The sequence below is a fragment of the Mustela lutreola genome, chromosome 3, assembly GCF_030435805.1.
Source record: "Mustela lutreola isolate mMusLut2 chromosome 3, mMusLut2.pri, whole genome shotgun sequence".
NCBI classification, from domain to species: domain Eukaryota; kingdom Metazoa; phylum Chordata; class Mammalia; order Carnivora; family Mustelidae; genus Mustela; species Mustela lutreola.
The window spans coordinates 177482636-177504050 of NC_081292.1; the positions used below are offsets into that span (position 1 = coordinate 177482636).

Consider the following 21415-nt stretch of genomic DNA (forward strand, 5'->3'; position numbering starts at 1 on the left):
TGGAGAAAGCTCAGGGCTCCCTTAAAAGCTCATTCTTGGCTGGGCAGTGCTCCACAGAGGAAGAATGTTTGCTCTGGGAATTGCAGAGTGAGAAGGTGTCTGCTGGAAGCAAAGGGCATTCTAAGAAGCCCAGCACAGGCAATGCCAGGGAGGAATGAAAGCGGGAGGTGTGTTTAGAGCCTGCCAGGTCTCAGAATCACAGGTTGGAGAGAAGAGCGTGGCAGAGTGAGGGAGCCGGAAAAGCTGGTTTGTGCCCAAATGTAGAGGCTGTTCCTAGGCCACAAAGGAAAAGGTCTTTTTGCGCCTCTCCTCTTTTACACAGCTGGTATTTGAAGGGATCTGGGCCTGAGGCTACTGGATCCAGACTGAAGTTGTGACAATGGGCTCATCATTCTCTCCCTAAGCTGGAAGGGTACAATCCCCTTCACCGTGAAGGTGGACAGAACTGGAACTACCCTCATGGTGGCTCTCTGAAATAGGGGGCATAGACAGAGTTTCTAGTGGGACAAGAAAAATGTCGAATTTGGTGTCAGACCACTGGAGTCTTCATTCCACCAGAACACCTCCTATCAGCTGGGGATCCCTCTTGGGGAAACTAGGTGGCCACTCTGAATCTCTCTTTTTTTTTTTTGAATCTGTAAAGTGGTTACAATTATACTCATTTTACAGTGTAATTTTTAGGAGCATTACAAAGAAGTTCTCAAGCTTCCTCAAGTCTCTGGAATCAGATAGGCAGCAAGCGGTTAAACAGATGGAGAAAGCTGGAGGAAGTTGGAAAATTCTTCCAGAAATCATTAGGAAAGAGGATGAGACTCATCTCTTCCAACCTTGAAAAATCGCAAAAACCATTCCCTGGCTGTTCCTGGGACCCCCCAGCCTGCCTGCCTTGTTGTTTGAGAAGGCTAGTCACTGCAGCAGAGTCAGTAAATACATTATCTAGGATGATTTATTGCAGATAGGAGAGAAAAAAAAATAGAGAAACTGAAAATAAAAATTCTGGCACTCATGAAATAGGTGAATCAGTTAATCCCCTAAACAGACGAAGAAACTCCTTCCACATTACAATCCCAGAGCCCATGGCCCCAGTCTAGGTATGCCGTTGAATCCTGGCGGGACCAAGAGGTACAGTTCTACTCTCAAGAATCTCATATTCTAGGAGTACCTGGGTGGCTCAGAGGGTTAAAGCTTCTGCCTTCGGCTCAGGTCATGATCCCAGGGTCCTGGGATCAAGCTCTGCATCGGGCTCCCTGCTCAGCGGGGAGCCTGCTTCCCCCTCTCTCTCTGTCTGCTTCTCTGCCTACTTGTGATCTCTGTCTGTCAAATAAATAAAGTCTTTTTTTAAAAAAAGCAAAGCTCATATTCTAGACAAAGGTAGGGGTATTCATTACAGAAGAGAAAGATCAAAGATTAAATTATATGCCCTAAGCAGGTACTTAGGTGTCCAAGAACCTCAGCTCCGTGGAGGGCTGGCTCCAACCCACCTCTGCCGCCTCTGGACCACCGTCCAGCCAGTTCCCCTTCCTGTCGCTTCAGTTGGCCCAGCTCTGAAGCGATCCCATCGCCCATCTTTCCCCCGTGGGGACAGGGACAGGCCCCTCCCTTGGGAGTCCAGCGGCGGGAACGCAGAGCCTGCTGGCTTCCAGGACTCCCTGGGGCTCACCACTCTTCTTTTGCCATAATGTGTTAACCCAGGTAAACCCCAAGGATTTGGACCCCAAATATGCCTACATCCAGGTGACCTATGTCACACCGTTCTTTGAGGAAAAGGAAGTAGAGGACCGCAAGACGGACTTCGAGATGCACCACAACATCAACCGCTTCGTCTTCGAGACGCCGTTCACGCTGTCGGGCAAGAAGCACGGCGGCGTGGAGGAGCAGTGCAAGCGGCGCACGGTCCTCACCAGTAAGTGCCGCCGAGCCGAGCCCCTCTTCGGGGCTGCGTGGCTCTCCGGTGCTTCTGGGCTTGCTGACAAGGACCGGGACGCTAAATGAGACGTGTGTGCTGGGAAGCACCTCTTTCCCCTCCTTGGGAAAGTCGACCAGGAGAGAAGTTCTCAGTAGAGCTACTTAATGCACCTCTTCCCCTGAGACGTTCCAGCCGTCAAGGTCATGGTGTGCGCATCCTGGGAGAGGCACTGGGAACTTCCCCCTGCCCTCGCCCTGAGCCAGCCCCTGGGGATTACAGGGTTAGCAGCTCTCCGGAGTGTGTGCCTTGGGACCAAATTCCAAACCACTCTGGAATTCAGGCTTCTCATTTGTAAACTGAAGGCAAGGGATGACCTCCCGGGTTCCTCTCCGACATCCTCTTACCTATTCGGTAAACATGCCAGGAGGGCATGAGAGGGGCTGGGCACTCTCCTGGGAATTTAAATAAATGAACCCCGAGTCTTGCCCTCAATGTGTCCACGGTCTGGTAGGAGAAAACCAAGTAAAGCAAGAAATCCAGGCGAGCTTGGCCTGAGAAAGAAAAAGGGAAGGCATAGGAAATCCCCCTGCGCAGGGGGGCGGTCTCCTAGGGCAGACCAAAGAGAGCGTTGAGCAAAGGTGTTCTGGAGGAATCTTGAGAGAAAGCAGTCCTGGAGTACGCAATAGATACAATAGCAGTGTCCCAAATTATAGGAAACATTCATCTTCCGTAAACTTTTCCGGAACTTTTATCATCCAAAAATGAGAACAAAACTATCGTACTATATGCTACTGAGTACACATTTAAGCATTCTTTAGGGTGGTTTAGTATAGTTTTTATTTGAATTAGAAGTTTGGGGTGGGGTTCTGTTTCAAGACTCTAAAAGCCTAAACCCAGCCCACAGATGAGTAGTCGTTGGCTAGCGAAGTGTAGAAAAGCAAGTTAGGTGACAGCCGCTGGGCCCCAAGCTGAGATGTGAGACACCACAGTACACTGGAGGAAAAATAACTCACATGCACAGAAACCATGCAGAGTGGAAGATGCTGTATGCCAAAAAAAAAAAAAAAAAAAAAAATTTCTGGACCTACCGGGGCCACCCCAGACTCACCTCAACCTTTACCTTCTCTTGCATGTCTTTTGTGCAGCGAGTCACTTGTTCCCATATGTGAAGAAGAGAATACAAGTCATCAGCCAGTCGAGCACAGAACTGAATCCTATCGAAGTGGCGATTGATGAGATGTCCAAGAAGGTTTCTGAGCTTAACCAGCTTTGCACGATGGACGACGTAGACATGATCCGACTGCAGCTCAAAGTCCAAGGAAGCGTCAGCGTGAAGGTAGGCGCTCTCGGAGCGGAGAAGCGCTTGTTATAGCATGAAGCCTGGTATAAAACACCCTAGAAATTCTTTACAAAAGGGCTAAGAGAGACTTTTTTCTGTGTGATACCATCCAGCAACTTTATCTGAGTCTTTCAAATTTTGTTTCGCTGTAAGTACACATGGATGGTGCTAAACACCAGGAGATAAACCCTTTTTTTTTTTTTTTTAATTTTAGCCTAAATAAGATTTCTTCATCCTCAATCCTCCTTTCCCATCTTCTCTGGATAAACTATGTTCTATATTCTAAAATCTAACCAATGAATTAATTAATGAATAATAAATGTGGCTTTCTCATAAGTATCTGTAAGGAAGAGCCTTACGAAAGTGTTCCAAAACAAAATTCTTAAAAGAGTATTAGTTCATAAGATGTGTGTCAGTATTTATCTGACTGTCAGAGGCCTGAGAAGCAGCAGATGGCCTGCTCACAGTGGGGGATTAAAGAATATATAACAAGCAGACTGTTTGCAAAAGCATAAGCAGTATTTAGAAAAATCAACAAGGTGGGCGCAGGTCCTAGCTAGAACGTTACCCCCTTGATCTGAAGACAAGGGGAGAGAAGAGTGAATGGGAGCAGAGACAGAGCTGGGAGAGCCAGCTGGTGAGACAGACAGACAGCTGCCTCTGCTAGAGAGCAGACCACAAGGAGGAAACCCTGGGTCCCAAAACACCCTGACCAGCTGGAACTAGGGAGAGACAAGCAAGGCACTCACCGTGGGCACAGAATTTAAATAGGCATCAAAACACTCAGTACCCACGATAAAGTAATATTAATGCACGTTTTTTAAAATAAAAAATGTCAAAAAATTTATAATGAACCAAGTGTTCACATTGTAAATAAAGGCAGGCCAGTAAGTATGCCCTGTGCAACTACGATGGAGCCCAAGGCAAAATCAGGAATACAGATCCTGATGATCTGCTCTCCGCTTCTGCACCTACCTCTTGTCTGTGTCCCCCATGGCTGACTCAGCATAGCAATAATAATAAATCTTTTAAAGTCAGAAGGCAGAAGACCCATTGCTATACTCCAAATGGAACAGCTTCCCTCAGCACATAGGTGTGTCGAGGAAAGTGAGCATTGGATTAGGAGAAGCAAAGGAGAGAATCCATAACGTTTACTCATTCTGCCATGCAGGCAATCCCTCCCCCATAAGGGCCTTTGAAGACAACTCTAATACAGTGTTAGCTTCCTTCTTCTGTGACCGTGTTCCTTCCAAGCTCTACAGTCACAGCAAAAGGCTACAAACAGTAAAGAATATGGACTCCTTCACGAGTGTGAGCCTACTCGTGTGTGTGCGTGAACAGGACCTGGCATTGCGCATTCACTCAGCAAATCTGATAAATGCTTCCTCCAGCCAGTATCTAGGCCAGACTGTCAAGTGGAATACAGTCAAACAGAGTTTCCCAGGATGGCACATACACCACCACCGTGGAATGTCGCTTGTTAATAGTTCAGTGTTTACTGTAATGTGAACAGAAAAAAAAAAAAAAATAAGGAGCACATCAAATATTTGATTTCACAGATGTTAAAATTAAGTGGATTTCAAGTAAGGAAAAATGAGTCGCGTTTTCAAAGATAGTGAGAAAATAACGGTGCAAGCCGAGTGCAGATATGACAAAAACGGGAAACGATGGGCAAGTGACAGTTTGCGAAGGGTGGCCATGGAGTGCAGCACTCGGATTCGTCCTTCTGGAACTTACTACCGAGTTAGAGGACAGCAGCTGAGACAGGTAGTGCATCATTAGGCCACCAGGCTCTGTGAGAGGATTGGGGTGCTGCGTGATTGGTTCTACTCCTCCCAGCGGTGGAGAAGGCCCCATTCAAGGAAGAGACAGGATGGTCCGCAGCCAATTCTCTTCTCCCCAACAGGTTAATGCTGGGCCTATGGCCTATGCACGAGCTTTTCTTGAAGAAACCAATGCAAAGAGATACCCTGACAACCAAGTAAAACTTTTGAAGGAAATCTTCAGGTAAGTTTTTCTGTGTTGGAACGTACCTCCACCAGGTAGCAGAGTCTCTCAGCAGCTTGACTCGGAGCTGCCACTTTCTGCGGCTAATTGGTCATTTGCTTTTCGCTGTCACTAAAGGCAATTTGCAGATGCATGTGGGCAAGCCCTTGATGTGAACGAGCGGCTCATCAAGGAGGACCAGCTGGAGTACCAGGAAGAACTGAGGTCCCATTATAAGGACATGCTTAGTGAACTCTCCGCAATCATGAACGAGCAGGTAAGACTTGGCTTGAGGTGGTCCAAGATGCCACGTTATAGAAACTGTCCCTAGTGCCAGAAGGACTGTAAATGTCCCTTTTCTTACATGAACAGCATGAGCACATAGGTTCTCACTCCTCCATGTCCAAGATTCTTTGCCTCTCAAAGCAGAGATCAGGTTAGGGGAGAAAAAATCTATAGGGGGAAAAAAAAAAAAGATGAGAACCCAGGTAATTTCCAAAGTTTCAGTTATGTTTATCCAAACTCTATGCAAAGTTGGCTTTCTAAAATAGATGGAACACCAAGGAACACAGGATGACATTCCACTAGGTTTGCTGCCACTCCTGTCACCCCAATATACACCTCAGCAACGCCCAGGTTGTGAGGTGGAGTTCTACAGTTCTGCCACCAGGGGTCTCTGCACCATACTCGAGAAGAACCCTAGGTCTTAGGTCAAGGCTTTGTAAGGTCCAGACTGCACTTAGAGAGACTGGGAATTCCTGAAGATGTGCAGAATTGGGTAAAACTTAATCCTCTGCCCCACCAGCAGGTCATCCACATCTAGCATGTTCCATAAGGGTATGCACAAAATCTGGATATTCATTAATCACAATACTTTTTGAGGTGCAGAAATCAAGCGGAAAAGCCAAGGGCCACTCTTTGACTTTCCAGCATCCATCAACTCCCACACCTGGACATCCCGACCTGGACATCTTACTATTCATGGTCTTCTCCAGGAGTTTGATGTGCTCTTTACAGAATAACTGAGCAGGAGAATTTGAATAATCTCCTAACAGTGCCTCATGCACAGCAGCCACTCATTAAAGATTAGTTCCCCTTCTTTTCTTTAAATGGCCTGGCACTATCAACACTATTCACAAAGCATAAAATGTATCTCATGCATGTTTTCTTCCCAGTGCATTTCTCATTGTTTCTTTTGTCTTCTTTTCCGTCTCCTTTTACCCACATTTTAAACTCTCCAAAGTAGTTAGGGGAAGAAACTGGTAAATTGATTTATGTTGGAGATCATTAATCTCCCTGGATAGGATTCCTCAATGAGGGATTATTGTTAGTGGTTTGGGATTTTGAAGGGGCGATGGGAATTAAACACTCAAGAGAGATGCCTCGGTTGCATGGAGGCCATCATAGATCTGCAAGTGAAACAAAAGAACGAGCAGTGGACCTTAAAACTGGAAAAGGTAGTGAAGAAATGTTTGTTTCCAACTATAAATTATGTCTGACCTTGAAACTTCAGGCAAAAAAATACTTTTCTCTTTTTTTTCCTGGCAGCTCTGTCGCGGTCCGTGTCTGTACAGCTTCTGTTCCTCTGTGTCTAGTATTTCCCTCAGTACTATAAGCAAAAGTGGTATGTTTTTCTTTCCTTATGTCTACACTGTCCTTTGTGGCCTTCTGGTCTGCCTATCTCTTCCTGGTTGTTCCCCCAGACACCTCCACGGTGTCCAGTGTTCTCTGAGTGTTTATTTAATTAGAACAATTTTATTTCCATTTCGAGATAGATTGATATTTTTTTAAAAAGCTTGTTGATTAAAGTTAAAAGCTTATCTTTTATTTATTTATTTTTTTTTAAGTAGGCTCCATGCCCAACTTGGGGCTTTAACTCACAATCTTGTGATTGAGAGTTCCATGCTCTACCAACTGAGCCAATGAGACACCCCAACAACTTAGCTTTTAAAAAGAAAATTCATACTCAGCCAATTTGTAAAATATATTTGAGGTCAGTTGTATCTGAAACAAAGATTCAGTATACCTCAAATTGCAACAACAACAACAAAAACAAAAACAAAACAACAACAACAAAAATCTTCCTCACAAATATAAGAACCAGCTGATTAAGAGGAGAGAAAAATAATTCTTTTACAGGATACCTTTACTAAAAGTAGCAAAGTTTAAGTTTGTGCTTCGTGGAAGTTGATTCAAAGAAAAGAAATGTATGGATTGCACAGATCTTATTATTCAGTAAAAGAAACAGATCTGTTGGCAGGAAAGATAAACTTTCCCCTGGTCCTGGGTATTTGTCACATTGGTATTTATATATGGGACAATGACAACAATGTATGTTACCTTCAAAAAAAGTTTTCCTTAAAAATGATTTACTCTATTATATGGGTTTTCCATATTTCCACCTTAAATTAAAATGAGGACAAAGTATTAACTTCTAACTCTGTAAAAGAGATTCTAGAAGAGAAACTAGTTAATAATCATCAATCATAAGTATAAATTATCCATAGCAAAACTATAAGATATCTAAGTGAAATTAGCTATTTTCATGGCAATCATCAATAAATGTTATTCATTGGTTGTAATGAACAATTTCCTAAAATCAGAAAGAGCTAGCCAATGATTAAGATCTATAAAGTCCCTAGTATTTTAAAACATGGGTGTTGTCTCAGTTCAGATTTACAACAACAACAACAACAAAAAAAAAAAAAATTGTTTACTTCTTTTCTTAGTTTTTTTAAGTGAAAAAGCATCTGGCCGTAATAACTGAATTCAAACTCTAGTGGAGGGAAGGGTTGTCTAATATTAGCATGATCTTGTAATGCATTAATTCATTCACATACCTTTATACTTATGACATGTTCTGGAAGATAATTACATATATAGTTACAGTGAAGAGAGAAATTCTACCATTGAACTTTTAAAAATAGAAATAGTGTTAGAATAGATAGACATAGAAAGAAAGAAAAATAGCAATGGAATTAATTATGCAGTTGACTCCAAGAGTGCCCAGAAAAGTCCTAGCTAAGAGGGTATCCGGAAGCCACCTACTTAGTGAAAGAAACTTCAGTATACGGAAGGAGATGGACTAGGATAAAGAGGATGCTAGCGTGTAAAATGGAGATATTGGGATGAAGCAATTCGGGTTGCTAAAGTGACAGGCAGACAACAACTACCTTTATAGGCAGCCAGAATGCCACTCTATTTTATAAGTAGCCAAAAAACATAAAACCTCCTTTGATGGAGGCCAAAGTGATACATGTAAGTAACTGGAAGAAACATAAATATAAGACGCTCATTTGGAATCTGTTTCAGCACTGACAGTGATAGCATTGTGAAATCAACAGCCATAATGAATCTCAAATATAAAATACAGAGAAAGGAATGGGTCCACTCTGTTATGGTGGCAAGCAGGCAAGATGCAAAGGCATGTTGCTTCGGGAGTGTCAGATACTCTACGAACACTTTATTTCCCAAATTATTTAAGCAGAACTTGTGGCATCTATCATAAGGAGGATTTATGGGCAGTCTCGGATACCCAGATGCTTCGTGCTCTGTGCAGGTTGAAGTGTTAACCTGTCTTGGAGGGTTAAAGCTAAACCACAGTAATATGTCAACTAAGTGGAAAAATCTTTTGAAATATCCATTAAGTCTCTCCCTTCCAGAGATACATTTTAGAGGTGCCTACAGTTTCTACTGTAGGTAGATATTTACATATCATTATTTGCACAGATTTGACAGGAAGTTATTACTTTAGGCACGGTAATATTATTTTCAAAGTAAAATGAAGGCAAGGTGTATTTTTTTCTTATATTTCCATTAATGCAAACATTTAAATGAGCTTTTGGGTGTTTCCCCTTTTTGGTATTTTGACAGTATAAGTTGTAAACTTTTAGAATAAAATGAAATTCTGGAAGTACTCAGATACAATCCTAAAGTCATTATTTATAAAGTTATCTCTGATAGTCAGAGTATTGTGAAGCTATTTTAAATCTTGCCAAAATGCTTCTGACATGGGCTTGCAAAAACTTCCAGAACTATTCTGATAAGCTCATTTTCAACAACTCACAGCGGTCCTTATGGGGGTGGGGGAGAAGCACTGTTCTGGGTTTTAATTTTGTGCCAATATTAACACAAACCTCTTTATTTTTCCTTTTGATTTGCCGTGTTGCATTTCATCCTGTCAAGATTACATACAGGGACGACCCGTCAAAGCGCGGAGCGGAGCGAACCTGCCCTCTGGTAATTAGCAGGGCCGCCCTGACTGTGCCCACCGTCTCCATCTCAGCCAGTGAGGAAGCTTGAGTGGCGATCTGCTGCATCAGACACACCTCTGAGGGAACCCCCTGAATTTGCAGCTCATCTCGGGGAAGAGAGAGATTTAATTTATTTGAAGTTTTTATAGTGTTAATAATTTTTTTTTTTTTTTTTTTTACCTTGCTAGCTTGAAAACTTTGCCCGCCTCCGGTTTTGCACATTTCTTATGATTTGTTGTTTTTTCTTTTTCCTTGAGCAACGTTGATCAAGCCAAGCTGAACATTTGCCATGAAATTGCAATGAATGTGTAGCTCAAAAGCAAACCCAAGTTTGCTGCCAGTTATAATGTGTTCAATACCAAGTCCTAGTACACATATTTTAAAGGTCAAAGTGAATGTTTTTGTAACATTTAAGCACATTTCAAATGTAAATAGAAGATTGTAAGATATATGGTTTTTACCAAATTTAAAAGAACCTTTTTAGTTAATACTTATGACAGTGCTAAAATTGTATGAATAACATTTCAGATACCATTATATTAAAATATTTGTTTATGTGTACAAAAGTGTTGATAAATACTAACCTTTAAAGTTTGTGAAGTTCCTTTATTTGTAATATATGTGCTCTTAAAAGCAATGGGATGTGAAATTATGTAAGTATTTTGTTGTTAATAGAAATAAAAAATACAGTTACTTTGCATTTGGTTCCCTCTTGAAGAGTGGGTGGAGTCCCTACTAAAAGTGTTTCATCGGACTGGACATCTGCTGAATGCAATCCCACACTCAGTACGTATGGTGCCTCCTTAAGAGGTTAGGGAAAGGACTCTACACTCAGACAGGCTGTTTCTCCAAAGATCAAATCGACATGCCAGAGGTTTCCAAATCTACATTAATAGGATGATTGGGGAAGATAGAATTAATCAGAATCTTGAGGGCTGTAGTATTTAATAGGGCTCTTCACAAATATTCCATATAAACTTGCGGTGGGATAGCATGTTCCTGCCTCTTTTGATGTTAAGAGTTGGCCATGTCACTTGCTTTTGAAATGTAAGCAGAAGTGACATGTGTCATTTTCAGGCGGATACTTAAAAGCCAGTAAGTAGTTCTGCCCAATCCCCTCACTGAGGCCCTCACATGGAAATGAGGCCTCTATCAGCCCAAGTCCCCAAGAGACCACAACGAGCATACACACACACACACACACACACACACACACACATACCCCACAACTAGCACCACTCCCCACCAACCCTGTCAAATTTACAGTCTGAGTCAGCAGCACATTTGGTTGTATTAAGGTCCCAAGATTCAGGGATTGTTTGTTACCACAGCATTATGAGCTCATCCTGGATGAATTGTGACTGATGCTCAACTGTGTTTGGGAACCACTAACACATTCCACCTCCTCCTCCAGCCAGCTCTCTGCCCCAAGCAACACCAGCAGCAGTGCAGCTGAACTAAGCTGCTTCCAGATGCAGAAGGCAAGCTCAGGATGAGCATTTTACATTCACCCCCGGCAGCCATTCCACAGGTCCGGCCTCCAGTTAGGAGACTTTGGCTGAGTTCATCTTTCTCTTTCAAAAGTCCATTGGCCACTATCCACTAACCACAAAGGAGGGTAGAGCTTAGAAGATATATTTAAATACTGTGAACACAGAAGTGATAAAATCGTATTTGAGATGAAAACTCTGATCACTCAATGGGCGCCTGGGTGGCTCAGTGGGTTAAGCCGCTGCCTTCGACTCAGGTCATGATCTCAGGGTCCTGGGATCGAGTCCCGCATCGGGTTCTCTGCTCAGCAGGGAGCCTGCTTCCTCCCCTCTCTCTCTCTGCCTGCCTCTCTGCCTACTTGTGATCTCTCTCTGTCAAATAAATAAATAAAATCTTTAAAAAAAAAAGAAAAAAGAAAACTCTGATCACTCAAGATTCAAGTAACTGCTCTTTTCTCAAAAAGAATGCACTGCTTTGTCTTTAAAATAAATAAATAAAGCCCTGTGATGAGATGACCTCTGATTCAAAGTAACACTCCCTGCTTCATTCTGATTCCAACTTTCTGGGTATTTGTCTGGCGGGATAGAATCTTGGTCATCTCATCTAACTTCCTCATCATTACTATACCAAGAACCCAGGAAGACTCTTCCCCTGCTACTGTTCCCACCCAATTTCCACCTTTAGTCTCAAGACCTTAAGCCCCTCCCAACCCACCCATCCCCCTGCCCCAAGGACACTGTCAGCAATGGGTTACCTGTCCAAATCTGAAAATACAATCTATAAGGAAGTAATCGTATATAATGGGTCTTTGGGCCACCTATGACTAAGTCCACTTAGTGTCCAACTCTTGATTTTTATTCAGGTCATATCTTGGGGTCCTGGGATAGAGCCCCCTGGCAGGCTCCGATGGAGTCTGCTTGAAGGTCCTCTCCCTGTACATCTGCCCCTCCTCCCTTATGCTTATATACACACACTCTTTCTCTAAAATAAATATTTTTTAAAAATAGATATTTTTACTTTTGTTAAATGCCCAATATTCTATTCACAAGGAGCAGTATGTTCAATGACTTCATTGTGGTTTGCTACAAAGTGGTTCTGAGATCAAGTCATTGAAGATTTTTTTTTTTTTAACAGAGAATGCAAGAGAGAGCGAGAGAGAAGCACACTCTCCACTGAGCAGGGAATCCAATCTGGGGCTCAATCCCAGGACCCCAAGATCATGACCTGAGCCGAAAGCAGACACTCAACCAACTGGGACACCTAGGTGCCCCATATAGCAATAGCCTAAACACAATTGCTCTAGAGACAATGAACTGAAACCTCTCTGCCTTCGCAGCATCAAAACTCACCCTGCACAGTCCCAGAACCTTGTATTCCTGACTTCTTTAGACCAGATGCATCAAAAATTGGCTTCTCGGAGACTGAAGCCAGCACATCCATATTTTTTTTTAAAGACTTTATTTATTTATTTATTTGACAGACAGAGATCACAAGTAGGTAGAGAAGCAGGCAGAGTGGGGGGGGGGGCAAGAAGCAGGCTCCCTGCTGAGCAGAGAGTCCCATGCGGGGCTTGATCCCAGGACCCTGAGACCATGACCTGAGCCGAAGGCAGAGGCTTAAGCCACTGAGCCACCCAGGTGCCCCAAGCACATCCATATTTTATCTGTGGCACACAATGTCTTTAGGTTTTTGCAATTAGATATCAACACTTAAATACTCAGAGACAGATAAAATTCCAGCTTCTTAACATCTGTTAAGAAATCAGGCTCTATGGCAATGCTGGATTCAATTCCCACATGACAACAATCAGTTAAAACTGAGGTACTGTTGACCCTTTACATGTGCCTTCCAGCTTGCCAGAGTTGGCACCAGGTCCTAACTGACTTACACCTGATCAACCCTCTTACCTATTTCCTGCCTAGACCTAGGCACATGCAGACCTCTGTTCAGATAAGCTTTTTATATGTAAGCATAGCGATCACTAGATGCGGACAGTAAATCATCTGTTTCAGAACTGGGTAGGACACAAGTTAAAAGGCATATTTCTGAGCTCTATCAATCTTCTGAAATAGAAGCCCCTAGGAGCCATACCCATCTCCACATGATTCTTAGGCACACCAGGATATAAAAATTCCACTGAGTCCTCTAATTAACTACCCTTAAAAATGTACTTTGCAGAAGACAATGCCTTGTATACCAGTGACCTGATTTTCAGTTGCCAAGACAGTGAATTCTTATTTTATATTCTTTTTATCTTTGTGTAACTTCTCTCAAAGCAATCTACAGCATTTTACCCAAATTAATAACTCCTCAAAATAAGCTCAGTAAAGAAAAAAATGATAGTAAATCTCACATTTCTACAAATGAAAATGGAAAGAGTAAAAATAAGACAAGTGGGATCATTTTCATTATTTACCCTGGAAAGTATCCAACACAGAATATGTGGAGGTAGTGCTTGGGCTCAGTCCTGGCTCTGTCCACCATCCATTCATCATCTGACTCAGTAGCTACTTTTCTTCCCATTCTCATTTTAAAGTGCAAAATGCCCAGCCTGTTAAAAAAAATTAACATGTCCATGAATTTTTGGTAATAATTACCTTACAAACAAGTGTCCATTATCCAAACCCACACAGTATGTCCCTTTTTTAACCGTGTTCTCATTCATTTAGAGACCAATATAAATGGGTCAATTAGCCTGTTTCCTTCAGAATGACACACTGTTTTCTGAAAAATGGAGAACAAATTATAGGGAAGTCTCAACTTTCAGAACCCTAAACGCTGCTCTGCAAGACTTTACCATAAGTGTAGATTGATTTTTCATCTTACAGTATTGTCAAACTTCAGAAATATAAAAAGATATATTTATATATAAAATCAGTACTCTTATGAACAGTTAGGAAAAGAAACAAATTTGAAAGCAAATGTGACAAATGATCCCAAATTACACTTTAAATTTGCTCACATTACAAGTGGTCTCCATATCCTCCACTCCTACACTTGTATTGGTGAAAAATTATGTATATTTAAAAATAGATATTATATGATGAAATGTGATATTTTGTTCAGAAAATGATGAAGTACAGGCATGACTAATGTTCAGGATTCTCTGCAGGAAACCCCTTTCCCTCCTTCTAGTTCCTTTTCGTGTCTATTTGCCTAGATGTACCCTTTACTTAGATCCACATTGTTCTGCTCACTTGGGGGAAAAAACAAAACAAAACAAAACTATTTTGTGCTTCCTTCTGACAGAGGGATCCATTTCCCTTTTCTCCAACCACACAAATCCAACCCATAGACATCAGGACTAGCTGAATTCATGCCTGTGGTGGATGCTGTGACACCACACCAGTTCCACCCTTGAGGACTGAGATACCCATTCTGCCAGCTGCTCAGAGGTCTGGCAGCTAACAGCTCTCCACTAAGTCGCTCTGGCCCAAGGTCACATCACTGCCCAGAGGAAGCTTACACTCAAGGATTGGTTGATGGTGGAAACCGCAAAAGCCTGGCTTCTTTGCTCCAAACCAAGACAACTCTGAAAGGCCATCCCAGCTCCCCGGCTCCTAAATAAGAGGTCATCTGTAACCACATCATGATTGAACAACTCCCTCTGTCCACTCATCTTCTGAAGAGGATTCCTAAGAGGCACTGATTCCCAATACATTTCCTACATGTACACCTCCACATAGACTGTTTCTTCAGGAATAGATCAAGTCAACAGCTTTTCAGATGCTTTGCTTATGACTCCTGCTCACGTGGATTTCACATCCTCTGCTTTTCAGTGGCCAAATTGCCCTAAATCTCCCATTTTTCTTTTCTTAATTATGTTGTCGGTTATCATTTCATGCGTACCTGTGTTCTTCCCAACCATATCATGCCTTCCTTGAAGACATATTGTGTCTTAATATTCTTTGTATTCTTGGCAGTTCAAATTACTGACCTGAACTTCAGAGTTCTGGAGCCCAGTTCTTAAACTTTTGTCAGGATGAAACAATTCCAGAAAAAAATGCTAGGGAAGGGAATGGGGAGCAGAGGAATGAAGAGCAGATTGTGAGACGATAGGTTTGAGGCCAGAAGTCAAGTGTCCTCAAATCTCTTTTATAAGGGAATATTTTTGAAAATATCAAAGTTTACTGCTTTTTTGGTTTCTTCTCAGTTAGCTTCAGCAGAATTCTGCTACTAAAGTATTTGGCACTAAATATGTAGACACATAGGAACAAATTAAAGCAAAAGTATTAATGACATGATGTTTTTCATTTGGAAGCTTTCCAGTTCCTCTTTGTTTCCAGTTCCCTTAGATTCCTATGCCCACCCCATCACCCAATGTTGCCTCACTATCGTCCCTACTCTAGCCCTCCACCCAGCCCTATCTTCCTCAGGCAGAAACCCCACACCTTTCCAGTCTGTGCTTGCCTTCTTTCCTAATGGGTTCTGATTCAAATGCCAATTCCAATCAAAGGTAGGTTGTTGCCTGGGATGCCTGGGATGCGGGGATGGGGAGAATTATTCAAGGCCACCTTTGCTCCCAGAAGATATGCTCCACTAGCTACATGATGGGCACAAGAGCCAGGAATGGCAGCCTACCTGCTGTTCTTTGCCATCCTTGCATGAACCCTCCTCAAAGGCTAACGTCATATTATCTCAAGCTATAGTGCCACTGTCTGATTATAGGCAAGAGTGATACAGTTTCCTAGGAATATTAACAACAATCATTGTTGTTAACAACATGATTAATCCAATCAAACAACAATCGTAAACCCCAGAAAGTGAAATTCTAAATGTTGGAATTGTAGGTCTTCAGATATTCTGCCACTAAAGCTCTTCCTCAACCCACACTCTTCTCTACCGTATCACTGCATAGACAATCATCTCTTCCATGTAGGCTGAAATCATCCCTGAATGTATTCATTTAAATCAGATCTAGGTGAAACAGTACATGAGTTACAAAAAACCATCCCTACTAATTGCCTGAAGTCTCAGCTAGGTATGTCCTTGGGCCAATCACTTGAACTCTCTAAGAGAAAGATATGATCACCCCTGAACAAGTTGTTATGAAAATTAAATGAATAAAACAGATGTATGGGTACTTTGTTGAGTGTTATCCATGTATGTCTTATGCTAGTCACTAATTGAAAATTGTCAGATATCAACCCTACCAACTCATGCTATCTTCCCACATTATCCCAATGCAATCAGTATCTGATTCTCCTGATTCTCAGACAACATTCAAGGTATGATGGCCACTGAGAGAGCCACATGTACAAAATGCTAATGAACCTTGAAGGCATGAGAAAGTTTATGGGGGATACTGTATTTTTAAAGAGAGTGAAAAGGAGCTCAAGACATCATAAGAGCTGACATTTGAGAGTCCCCTCGCTATGTTTTTTGCAGCTCCACCTTAGTTATGTCCTGAAAATAATGAGAATATCCACGGTCTACTTAGAGAACACGGTCCCATCCTGGCAAGGAGCAAATTTGCCTGAGATGTGGAAGTGGTGAGTGTTGATTTGCCTATGGGACCGGGAGAGGAGCAACTATGATTAGGGAACAGATAAGCAGATAAACGAGTTTGAGCTCAAACCTGGGTGATTAGGTGTTGTGGGTAAATTATAGAGACGAGAAGACATCAATCAAAGAGAGAAATTCCCATGAAAGCTCTAAACTCTTCTGCCTTCCCCTTGCCCCTAGATATTACTATAGGGAATGCATGTGCTTTGGGATGAGAAGGAAAGGAAGAATAATTTGATAGAATGATCATAAATCATAAGTCTCGGGTGCCTGGGTGGCTCAGTGGTTTAAGCCGCTGCCTTTGGTTCAGGTCATGATCTCAGAGTCCTGGGATCGAGTCCGGTATCGGGCTCTCTGCTCAGCAGAGAGCCTGCTTCCCTCTCTCTCTCTCTGCCTGCCTCTCCATCTACTTGTGATTTCTCTCTGTCAAATAAGTAAATAAAATCTTTAAAAAAAAATAAAAAAATAAAAAATAAATCATAAGTCTCAAGAGAGATACTACAGTAAGCACATAAAGTTGATCTTATAAGAATAAGGAGTAAAAAATAGATCAAAACATGCCCAAATGGGGTTCATGAATGTTGCTTGGAGAAGGTAATGGTGATTAAGCCTGAGTAATTGTGTGAGGGTTTACAAAGAATAACTTTAAATAACACTAATGTCAAGGATCCTCCAGAGGATTCTGTTTGCCATTTTCTTACATCATTAATATTAATACCCAACTATAAAGTCATTGTTCCTTGGATGTATTGCTAACCTACAAAGGACATTTGCTTTTGAAGCTGATGACTTTGTACTGTAACTACTAAATCCAGTTTCTAAGTTATAAATAAGATAGTGAGTGATAGTTGCAGGATATTTTATTAAATAGAATGCCCCACTGACCAAAGAAGTTTGTTCCATAATACTTACAGGGAGGTTAGTAAGTCCCTTTGGATTTCTAAGGGACTCATCTTCTGAAATGCTATTTTTCCCTTTGAATGAGCAATTTAAAAATAAAAGAAAAGTAACGTTCCAGAAACCAACTTAAATCACTTCTTTAGAAAAGAAATTTTTACTTTTTAACAAAAGTCAAGTAAACTAGAAATCTAGCCAGGAAGGCTTTGGAGTGTTCTTTGAAAATATTTCCTAGCAGTGACCCAAGGCCATGGCAGAGGCCTTTTACCACCTCAGCTCAAAAATATTCCTTTGGATCCAGGGAGTCAAATGGCCTATCACATTCTGTGGAGTGGTTTTCAAAGTTCAGACTCTCCTGAGCAGCTGAGTAAAATAGGCATTGACTCTCCTAGGTTTATGGAATTAGTTATTCCTAAACTAGAGGATTGGGAAGTACAAGGCCCCTCACTCTGCCTTTAACCTTAAAAGAGCTGAAAATAGGATTCCTTTCTAGAAAGAAACTGTTCCCATTAGGATTTCAAGCTTAAGAGTTGCAAATCATGATGCAAAAGATCTTTACTCTACCTTTAAGAGTCCCTGATTCAGAAACCACGGGTATTTAGAGTTACTGCTGGACAAAGTGGTGAAAAAACAGTAACAGGCTGATGAAACCAGTATTCACTGCGTCCTGGAGTGTCATTGGCATTTATAACTGTGCTAACAGAGCTTCTCTCCCCATCTTTTTTTTTTTTTTTCTATCTTACTGTTGGTCCTGCTTGGAATGAGTCAGAACCTCAAGAGTAGATGGGTAGGTGCCACTCCCCAGAAATGGGGATTTCCTAACATCATACATTGGCAAGAAGGAAATAAGAGGCTTAAAAAATGCATGAAACAAATAAGCCTAGTCAAGCAAAGTAAGCCAACACCTCCCTGACTCCCAGGCTGATCACCAGCCCTCGGGAGTCTGAGGTTTTCCACTTGCAAAAGCGCCTGTACGATGAGACATCTGTTTGTTGCTGGAGGATATCATGGCAACATTATTTTATACTTCTTAAAATAACTTCCATTTGGCATTATTCATAAGTACATCATTAGAAGTTGGATTTTCAAATCAAGTGGTCAGTAAGAGAACAAGATGCCTTAATTTGAAGAATGGGTTTTAGTGTTTTGGTTACTATCAACTTTTCCAGTCCCATCAAATGTGTAGCTTTTCTACTCCTTTCAAGAGAAACTGAGAAAGAGTGACTGGCAAAAAATGCAGGGCTCCCAGGGGACTACGCAGCTGCAACCCATTCCCTCTCCTGGAAGCCACAGAAATAACTCATGGTTGGAGTTACTGAAAGTTGCTCCACCGTTTCACCTCAGAAACAGCCTTGAGTGCAGTGAGAACTATGGTTCACTTTCTCATTCACTTCATCCTTCATCAGAATTAGCAACTTCTTAGATTATGTATTTATCATATCAGATGATGTGTTTTTTGAAGCTGAAAGGTTAGCATATTCTCCTTTTGTAAATTAAGAAGTAACATTCTGGGGCGCCTGGGTATCTCAGTCGATTGGCATCTGCCTTTGGCTCAGGTCATGATCCCAAGGTTCTAGGATCAAGCCCCATGTCAGGCTTCCTGCTCCCCTGGAAGGCTGATTCTCCCTCTCCTACTCCCCCCGCTTGTATTCCCTCTCTCACTGTCTCTCTCTATCAAATAAATAAATAAAATCTTAAAAAAAAAAAAGAAGTAACATTCTCCTTGTCAGAATTCCCCACTTACATTTCTGTACTGTGATATCTTAACATTTGAATATGCAATTAAAATGGGATCTGAAAGACTTCCTATAGCAATCCATTGTCACTGGTCAAAGACAAACACCTTCTCCTGGCCTCTCACAGCTAAGATGCTGCTTGGTTCAAGAGAAAAGAGAACACTCCGTAAAAGGAAACAGAAAACAAGTAGTTGAGTCAAAACATGAAGGTAAAGATAACATTTGGCATGCTTCCGCAGTCCAGAGTCCTAGCGACGTCCCTGGCATAGAGAAGGGTCTTGATGAACACTCGCTGGATGTGTAGGTGAATGAATGAATGAATGAATGAAGCAAAAAGGTATCAAAGTTAGACTTCCTTGAGCAACTTCTTACCAACTAATGACTCTAATTTTCCACTGGAGGGGGAAGTATTAAATCGGAATGGCATAGTGGTTTTAGTTCGGGTTTTGGAGCAGATCTAAAACCCCTTCTCCACCACTAATCATGTGTGTGATGTTGCATGAGTTTCCTTACTGAGCCTCAGCTTCATCTGTAAAATGGTCATGATGAACACACTGATTCCATGGGGTTGTAAAGAGGAGTAAGTGAACTAAAGAGCAGAAACAGTAGCATATGGCCTGGGAACAAGAAACCCTTGATATTTGTCAACTAGAATTTCTGGAGAGGAAAAAGAGAACTTAAAAATTCATTTAAGCCAGCATCATTGTTATTAGCATCATGAGACAATTTCTAACAAATGTATTCCTATGAAGAGAGAGTTCTCTTTTGGTCACCTCTGGTGCTTAACCACTTAACTTTTATCTTATCTTTTGAGGTATGACCAGTGAAATGTTAAAGGTATTGAAAGTCTTTTTGGCTAAAGACAAATTCCTTTGCAGTAAATCCAACTTTAAATCAAACTTCCAGAATACTACTGTACTAAAAAAATTTGGCAAATAAACATTTCAATATACAACTTCAGTGCGGTGTTTTTTGAAATGCCCATTGTCTCAAAGATCGATGGAGATCTATAAACAGCAAAATAATTATTGCATATTTGGTTTACAGCTATGGGTTATGGACTTTAAGTTGTAAGAAATAGCTTATGAAAAACAGAAGTACGTTTACCTAACAAAAAATTCCAGTGGCAGATCTGATTTCTAAGATGCTAGGTCTTCCGGAGTCTTTCGCACTTCAGCTCTCAACTCTTTCTTTTTATTGACTTATTCTGAGGCAATCTTTTCCTCCATGGCTGCGAAGTTAGTCACTAACAGATCCAAGACTACAGTTTACCAGCTTCAAAAATGAGTGGAAAGAAAGCACTTTTCCCCAGATGTTATATATCAGATCACCATTCAGTAAATATTCAGGATCTTCCCTTTGACTTTCATGCGTGCTTTCAATATCAACACTGGCCATGTGATTTGCTTTGTCTGATGGAATATTAATAATATGACTGATATGGGTGAGAGCTGCCAAAATCTCAGCCACTAGGACCTGATCTCTTGCATTCTGCCTTCATTTACTAAAGGACTGTATTTTGAGTTGAGTAGCCCATGGAGCAGAGCTGGGCTGAACCTACAGCTTGGAGCCCAATCCAGCCAAACAGACTCCAATTATCAAATATCAGCCAGTGGTCACAGTTATCACCTCTGTAAAAGAGAAATCAATACACATTGTTGCATGCAACTAAGATTTGGGGTAGTCATTCACACAGCGTTTATGAGGCTTTGGATAACTCGTGCATGTGAAACTCCAAGATAATTCTCAGGTTTTGATCTCATTAGATCAGAAACAGACTGAGGGTTGCTGGGTGGAGGAGGGGTGGAGGGGGTGGTGTGGTTATGGACACTGAGGAGGGTATGTGCTATGGTGAGTATTGTGAAGTGTGTAAGCCTAACGATTCACCAACCTGTACCTCTGGGGCAAATAATACATTTTATGTTAATAAAAACAATTAATTTTTTAAAATGTGGTCATCAGCATCTCCTAGGAGCAGCACAATATTGTCTCAGAACTTACTTAAAATGGGTAGGTCCCACCCCAGACCTACAGAATCATAAACTATGAAATGAGGGAGGGGACCAGCCTCCAAGCACTCCAAGTGATTCAGATTCATCATAAACCTTGAAAATCACTGACCTAAATCATATGTGCATCCTTAAACCAATCATAGTGCATAAATGACCAGGCCTAGAGCTAGGGTATGGATCAGCAACACCAGAATTATCTAACCCAGTGGGGCAGGGCCTGAGGATGTGCATTTCTAACAAGTTCCCAGATGATGCTGATGCTGCGGTCTGGGGAGCACACTTGGAGAATC

The 21415-nt window shown here is 41.7% G+C and overlaps 1 protein-coding gene and 1 long non-coding RNA gene across 12 annotated transcripts in view; one reads left to right on the forward strand and one right to left on the reverse strand.

Moving 5' to 3' along the window:
- The window catches only part of DOCK10 (dedicator of cytokinesis 10), a 263031-nt gene extending 252849 nt beyond the window's left edge, over positions 1–10182 (forward strand). For 8 of the 11 annotated variants that reach the window (XM_059167885.1, XM_059167886.1, XM_059167891.1 and 5 more), the window contains 6 exons: positions 1693–1903; positions 3052–3242; positions 5152–5252; positions 5370–5508; positions 6780–6855; positions 9417–10182. In XM_059167885.1, coding sequence (XP_059023868.1) covers positions 1693–1903; positions 3052–3242; positions 5152–5252; positions 5370–5508; positions 6780–6855; positions 9417–9478 — 780 coding nt within the window. In that variant the 3' untranslated portion in view covers positions 9479–10182. The remainder of the gene's footprint in view (positions 1–1692; positions 1904–3051; positions 3243–5151; positions 5253–5369; positions 5509–6779; positions 6856–9416) is intronic. The other 3 variants (XM_059167888.1, XM_059167883.1, XM_059167890.1) reach the window with 1 other exon arrangement.
- The window catches only part of LOC131827385 (uncharacterized), a 39388-nt gene continuing 23474 nt past the window's right edge, over positions 5502–21415 (reverse strand). The window contains exon 3 of the long non-coding RNA XR_009352001.1: positions 5502–5684. This is a non-coding gene — a long non-coding RNA (uncharacterized LOC131827385). The remainder of the gene's footprint in view (positions 5685–21415) is intronic.